This window comes from Atta colombica, unplaced genomic scaffold (assembly GCF_001594045.1).
Source record: "Atta colombica isolate Treedump-2 unplaced genomic scaffold, Acol1.0 scaffold126, whole genome shotgun sequence".
Taxonomy (NCBI): domain Eukaryota; kingdom Metazoa; phylum Arthropoda; class Insecta; order Hymenoptera; family Formicidae; genus Atta; species Atta colombica.
Window position 1 is genome coordinate 6,992,677 of NW_017259213.1, and position 7,682 is coordinate 7,000,358.

A 7,682-nucleotide genomic window follows, 5' to 3' on the forward strand; every position below is an offset into this window, starting at 1 on the left:
AATAATATATTTATATATACTATGAATTATCTTAATAACATATTAAGGTTTAATTCAAAGAAATAATAATTAAAAATTAGAATAAAATAAAATAGATTTAAAATATTCTATTTCCATATAGAAAATTAGCTAATAACTATATTTTTTAATGAATGGATACTACATCATTCTTCAATGTAATGAAGCCATAGATCTACATAGAAATTATATGGACGAAGTAGTTACTACAATGCTATTTGATATATAACTAAATCATAAGACTAACTATAAATGACTAAAGAAAAATATGATTGCAATGTAAAAACATTTAAACTAGTCAAATATCTCAATATACTTATTTGTTTTGCTGATTACATATGGCCACCAGAGAAAATTTCATAGATCTTATGATAGAATTTAGTTATATATACGCACACAAAATATATATGCGCGCGTGCGATACATACAATTCCACAATAACAAGAATTTTTTCCTGTTATATTTTATAAATCATAAGAATAATATATGTTATACCGTATATCATAATCCTCATTTAATTATTTTTATGAACTACAACGCAAAATTCATTAATTTGTTAAATAAGTAAATCTATTGAAATATTTTATTATTTGTATACAGGTTGTGTGTATAAGATATATGTTAGGTACACAAAGAAAATGTACCTAAAAAAACGTAGAAAATTAAAAGTCGAGCAAAAGAATAAGAAACTTTTGACTAATGTATGAATTATGTTAGAAAATGCAAAATTAATAGTGTTACACATCAATAGTGTTACACTTATGCATATACATGTACGTCACGTTATAATTTACATGAAATCATACAAAACATATAATCCTCTTTATGAAACGGTTTATATTGAGCAAAATTATTTAATTCTTTTTAACGATGGGGATATTATAAGGATTTTACATTATAAATTCTCTTGAATCTCTTGTTAACATTCTGTGTAAGGCAATTCATACATTTGACGCCATAATGTAAACAAAGAGATGCACAAAATAATGTGAAATATGTTAGTATAACATTCATTGTACAAGGCAAAAATATAATTTAATAATTATAATTATAATTTTATAATTATAAAATTTATATAATGCCAATAGATAAAGATTGCTTCATATGTCGCCAATGTCATAAAATACTTATTACATATATATGCCTTATAATTTAACAATTGTCACTGTAAAACTTTTGCATGCAGTGTATATGAGGAAATTTACAGTCTTCTTACTGTAGAGAACTAACAGTTTTATCAAAAAAGTAGTATACCTTCTACAAAATAATACACCTTCTTCTTCTAATAGGTTCTGGAGGCTCTAAAGCTGCTAATATTGCCTCATCGAAGACATTTTTAAGCCCTTTCTGAAATATTGACAAAAAAAATTGTAGCAAAAAAAATTACCTAATTAAAAAATCAATTCTCAGTTTTATTTGTTGCATAATTACTAAACACAGAAAAAATAAGTTACTGTCATACCTGTGTAAGAGCACTACATTCAACATATTTTACGGCTTTTAATTCCTTAGCAAGCTTTTCTCCTTGTTCACTCGAAATAGCCTTTTGTTTATTTTTTGCTAGTTTTTCAATCGTGGCTGCATCATCTCGTAAATCAATTTGTGTACCGACTAATAAAAATGGCGTTTTTTGACAATGATGCGTTATTTCTGGTACCCACTATTAATATTTAAAAATATAGATAATTATACATAAAGATAATTATACATAAGGATAAAACATTTGAAATAATGATTAATTTTGATTATACCTTTTCTTTAACATTTTCAAATGATGATGGTGACACAACTGAGAAGCATACAAGAAATACATCAGTTTGTGGATAACTTAATGGACGTAAACGATCATAATCTTCTTGACCTAAAAACATATCCAAACACTTAAGTAAGTAAATTGTTGCTAATATAATCTTTTCTATTTTCAAAACAATTTGATATTAAAAAACTATATACTAATGATAATTACCTGCTGTATCAAACAATCCTAATGTATATGGTTCACCACCAATCATGACAGTGACTGCATAGTTGTCAAATACTGTCGGAACATATTCCGATGGAAATTTATTCGTGGTATAAGAGATTAATAAACAAGTCTTACCAACTGCTCCATCTCCAACTACTACACACTTTATTGTTTGCATTTTTAATTTTACCAAATGCTATCTATGGAAAAAAAAAACAAAAATATACTTTGTTGTTTTCTTTGAAAGCTTAAAATTATACAATTATATAAATAATATGATTAGTGAATTAACTGCAACTATATTATTTATGCATTGTCAATTCTTAATAAAGAATTAAATATTATATTCAAAATATTAAATATATTACATTTTATTTCTCATAATAAAATGTTTACCGATTCAATCTTTGTCTTTTTTTCCATGAAATAAAAGTATATCGATTAGTTTCTCTTTGGTTTTAATATCAAATTATTAATTAAGTAACATATACCATCATGGAAACGAATACATTATAATTCAAAGATTTATATTCACATATGGTTATGACATTAATGTACATATAATCTCTCTCGAGATATTGAATATTATTGGTATTTAGATTGAATATAAAATACAAAAATACAACAAGATATAAATAAACATTAACATCAAATAAAACATTATTTTATCAGAAAAAAATTGAGGAGTTGCATTTTTTTAAATGTCTGTGGTTACGTTCACCAGTATAAACAAAATTACGCCAATAAAAATTTGAACAATAGTCCAATAATACTTAATATATATTACGACAATATAGTAATTAGCAGTGACAGATAATTATTGCAAACCTCTTTTATATACGATAATACAGGCGTAAGTTGCAGTTGCACTTATTACAATTGGCAAAGAATCAAAGTGCGGCAAATTAGTTTTGTTCCACCAATTTGAGAATTCATTCGTCTGATATATTATAGATACATGAGGATTAGCGTAATCTCGGCATTCTGCGCTTGGCTGACTAAAAATCTACTATGACGAACGCGAAAAATAATTAGAAAGCTCCACGTGAAGTAGCACATCAAAAGAGAAATATTGTTTTCGGAATCGCCATTTTGATCATTATGTCAAATACGGTTCTCCGGCGAGAACTCCGGTGGGAGTACTATGCGACGTACGTGAAGTCGAATTCCCCAGATCTCCGTAAATTAATGAATGACAAGAGTAATGCGATCAAAGGTAGGTACAAAATTTAAATTAAACACTCACACGCAAAAACTGGGCGTCGACACTGGACTACGTTTTATCGTCACGAAATCTGCAGTCTCGTTAGATAGACATTGCATTGAAATGATAACGCGACACTTCTCTCACTTCTGGTCTATTCACACAACACTGCTGAATCAACTGGGATGAGTTCCTAAAACGTAATTACAATAACCAAACTTCTATTGTTCACGTGAACTATAAAGTTTTAAATAAATATTCTTTACGTTTTGAAACGCATTCCAGAGGCCCTATTCTTGAGCATATACGAATAATTTTCGCATATGAAAATGACTGTTTCTCGACTGTGATTAGACGATTACATACGGAATTGCTATTTTCGTATGCAATATTTGTTCAAGAATTAGAACTCAGGATGAATAAGTGCATTCAGACAGAACGGCTCACTGAGCTTTTTTATCTGATTGGTCTATATTTTAGGATCTAACGGAATATGCCAATCAGATGTAAGAGCTCAGTGAGCGATTGTTATTCTGAATGCACCCATTGGTTGCGTTCAGCAGAAAAAATTAAATATGCTTAATGATTCATTAATATGATTGGTTCTTGTCTTAAGCTTCTTCGTTAAATCTAAATGTAGGAACTAAATATAGTCATTGGTTATGTTTAGCGGACTCAATGATTGAGTAAACTCACTCGTTGTGTTCAGCAAAACACAACAGTTTTGCAACCGTTTTATGATTCTCTGTTAAGATAGAACCATTTCTTAATCTAAAAACATAACCCAATCAAGGCGAAGAAAACTTCCAACAGTTGCAAAATAAACGTTCTGCTGAACGCAGATTGATGTATTCTTCTAGATTTAAAATTCTGATTAGATGATCTAAAAGAATACACCAATAATAGCGAGCGCTCTCAACTGTTGAGTCCATTGAATACACCTATTGAGCTGCTTTCTCCGCTAATCACAATCAGCTGAGCAGCTAGTGGCGCTAATATTTATGTTAATGCAAGTTTCTTTCTTGAGTGTTCATAGTTTTCGGTACTTGGAAAGGTTTTGTATTATGTTATAAATCAGTTGTAAACAAAATCGCGAATAACGTAGAGACACTTGTCGGTTGAAGTAGAATATTACAATCGAGTTATTAAAAAAAAAAACTATTCCTACATTATTTATATAATAAATTAATAATTAATTTTCTGAAAGTTCGGATTGAAGAAATCTAAAAATGCCTTTGCCAGCAGCATTAGCTGCACGTCTTGCAAAAAGGGGGTTAATCACTGGATCTGAAAAGCATGGTAAATTTATTTTTCAAAATATAATTACATAATTATATGTTGTTATAAATTTTCTATGTATTGAATTAGTTTCCTTTCTATTAATAAAAATTATTTATATGAATTTTGAAGATATCGTTGCATGATTTGTAATGTTAGGTTAAGTTATTAATTTTGCAGAATCTGGGAAAAAAGAAGCAAAAAAGAAAGTGCATGAAGAAGTAATAGCTGAAGATTATGATAACACAAAAGAAGAGATTAATCAGATTGACATATCCCAAAAATTTATGGTAAATGTGGCTATAAGTTAACATTTAATTTCGATTTGTGTAATAAAACATAAATTTAAATTATTATTAAAAAAAATTTTATTTAGGGTTATAGTGGGTGTCCTAATAAATACAATATTTATCATGAATGTACAAAAAAATGTAAAGAGTTATGGGGAATTGGACATGCGCAACCTTCGGACAAATATTTGAAACAACAAATGAGATTAATTCAAAAATATCCATTGCCAGAGACTTGGAAAGCTGTTTATGATCCTGGATCGTAAGTACTAATAATTTCTTAGTCTTCTATAGGTAAATTAATTTTTTTTTTTCCAAGAATAGTGCTAATTTTTGTATTTCGTAATTAAATATCTTTTTAATTATCAAAAAATAATTTTTAGTCTTTTTTTTAATAACAATATTTATGAAATATTGTTTTTATTGAATTATTCAGTAATATTTGAATAATAATATTTGTGATGTCTTATTGTATATAAGATATTGTAGATAGAAAAATATTAATATATCATCTATTCATAGTGGACAACATTATTATTGGGATTGGTCTTCTGATTTGGTATCTTGGTTACCACCGGGTCATCCTAAATGTCAAATATCACAACCTGCATCTCAATTACGTGAAGAATTGCATTTGAAGGCAGGAGATCAAGATGATAATTTGTCAAGTGATGATAGCACTAGTGATCAAGAGCAAATGGAAGTTAGTAATTATATTTTTTGTGTATTTATAGATTTACAATTTACAATTTAAGATTTACGACTAATATTGTGATTATTCAGGTAGAAGAAAGTGAACCCGTCAAGAAAGACAGAAAGATCGAAAATCGTTCAAGATATAAAGGACCAGATAACAAAAGAACTTATAGATCTGACAGAACTGATAGTAAAGATGCTAAAGATCGTACTTTAGATCCTATGGATCCAGCATCCTACAGCGATATTCCTAGGTATGTATTCCTATTCACAAAAGTTCACAGATTAACATATGTGTACCTCATAAAATTTTTATTTATATGTATATCGCATCGTAGGGGGAAATGGTCAGACGGATTGGCTAAACATAATGAAGCTAAAACTGGTGCTGACACGACCGCCTCAGGTCCTCTTTATCAAATGAGACCATATCCCAGTCCAGGCGCGGTGCTTCGCTCTAACAGAGCTAATAAAACAGAATCGGAATTGTCCAGCAAGCCGAAAGTTTCGTTTCCTGAAAAACCGGAATAAATAAATACATTTTGTGATAATAATGACTTAATTTTATGTGATTATGTTAATATATACTAATAATAATGTTGTTACATTAAAATATACTTAATGACAATTATTCGGCACGAGAGATCATTTCACTGTAAAGTATATAGTAAATATAACTTTTAGATTAACGAGAACATCAAATTATGCCTCATAATTATTTGATATTTTTTTATCAACGGAAATTTTTCAGTGTTCATATGAAGTTTCCAAATCAATTATTTAAATTCTATTATGTAAACGTTATAATAAGTAATAAAGACTAATAAATTTTAAAAACTAGAAAATAGGTAAATATTTTGATTCTATTATTATAAAAAAATATTTATAAATCTGCTAATTTGTACGTGAGAATCTAATGGGCATATGATAGATAAATATGTTTTTCATAACATGTGATTATTCTTGAGAATATTCTTATCAGAAACCGTATCTTTACAATTATGTATATCGATAACTTCAGGATAAATTTCAAGATTGAAGTTTAAAGAATAAACTATGTTATCGATTAATATAAATAAAACGTAACAATGTTTCAATCGCATTACCTTAATATGAAGTTGAAAAGAAGAAATTTTATTCGTCGATTAAATGCAATTGCGATTGTATACAGAGTAATACATATTTTAATCTTATCAGGTAATTATATCGGAAAGAAAGCGTTTGTGAAACAAAATTTCGAATGGAAATTATAAGATTGGTAAACAAATGAAATCAATTTTTGAAAAAAATTAATTTTTCATGGTTATTATGTAAAGATCATTACTATTTTTTAAAATAAAATTGCATAAATTTTTTATATAATATATTTTTTCTAATTATGCATAATATATTTTTATAATATATTTTTTCTAATTTGCATATAAAAATATTAAAGTTGAATTATTAAAAAATAATAGTTTTTACGAGATTACATATTATTCTTTATTTCAGCACGTATTTGATAGAAAATATAAAATATTTTGTACAATTAATTATATCTTAATGATAATAAGATTAGAAACAAGATCGTTTATGTGAATAATTACAACGCCTTATACTTTTATGCATAAAATGAAATTAATTAATTTGTGTGAGTGAAATACATATTTGCAGATAATTGTAATTTTATATCATATTGTAAATTATATAATTTTTCCTTCTTTATCATCATATCATATTAATTTTTTTCGAAAATTTAAACATTATTTACCCCCCTTAACGCTACAGCTTTTATAAAAAATTTATTATTAAAGATGCTTTTCAAAATACATTGTCTACTGATAAGATGATTAAATTAAATTACATAGTATACTGCATAAAATGTTAAATAGTAATTAAATACTCTGGTATACTCGAGAAAATTATCATTCAAATAAATTATTGTCAAGCATGTTTGTATGTTCACATTGCTATATATAGTTGATTATGGATCGAAAGATAAAGAATACAATTTATCATATTAACGATGTTAATCATCGATATAATTTGAACTACCATATAAACATCATAAACTATTTATTACGAACTTAAGGAGGTTCTTCAGTTTTTTCACATAATATAAAGATCCCAAGTAGCAAGTTGTAGTCATTTTGACATCAGTCATTTTAAATTATTGACGTTACACTTATAATTTAAGATATATTAATTATGGATATATTGAAAAGTATTCGACCTATATATATATATATAT

General features: G+C 27.1%; 2 protein-coding genes across 5 annotated transcripts in view; one reads left to right on the plus strand and one right to left on the minus strand.

Annotated features, from left to right (window-relative positions):
• LOC108695006 (cdc42 homolog) overlaps positions 1-3,299 on the minus strand; it is a 3,611-nt gene extending 312 nt beyond the window's left edge. The window contains exons 1-5 of one of the 3 annotated variants that reach the window (XM_018204716.1): positions 3,231-3,299; positions 1,985-2,184; positions 1,770-1,879; positions 1,481-1,678; positions 1,273-1,365 (exon numbers count right to left, since the gene is read on the minus strand). In XM_018204716.1, coding sequence (XP_018060205.1) covers positions 1,276-1,365; positions 1,481-1,678; positions 1,770-1,879; positions 1,985-2,162 — 576 coding nt within the window. In that variant the 5' untranslated portion in view covers positions 2,163-2,184; positions 3,231-3,299 and the 3' untranslated portion in view covers positions 1,273-1,275. Of the gene's footprint in view, positions 1-1,272; positions 1,366-1,480; positions 1,679-1,769; positions 1,880-1,984; positions 2,185-2,812; positions 3,176-3,230 lie in introns of those variants that run through there. The other 2 variants (XM_018204717.1, XM_018204715.1) reach the window with 2 other exon arrangements.
• Positions 3,300-4,277: 978 nt separating this feature from the next.
• On the plus strand, positions 4,278-6,139 carry LOC108695122 (polyglutamine-binding protein 1). Of its 2 annotated transcripts, none has more exons than XM_018204881.1 (6): positions 4,278-4,487; positions 4,632-4,756; positions 4,843-5,018; positions 5,279-5,459; positions 5,540-5,706; positions 5,791-6,139. In XM_018204881.1, exons 1-6 carry the CDS (start codon positions 4,418-4,420, stop codon positions 5,981-5,983), a joined length of 912 nt encoding a protein of 303 aa, XP_018060370.1. In that variant the 5' UTR covers positions 4,278-4,417; the 3' UTR covers positions 5,984-6,139. The 2 variants fall into 2 exon arrangements, with proteins under 2 accessions (XP_018060370.1, XP_018060371.1); XM_018204882.1 differs by having other exon boundaries at positions 4,647-4,756.
• Positions 6,140-7,682: the final 1,543 nt, after the last annotated feature.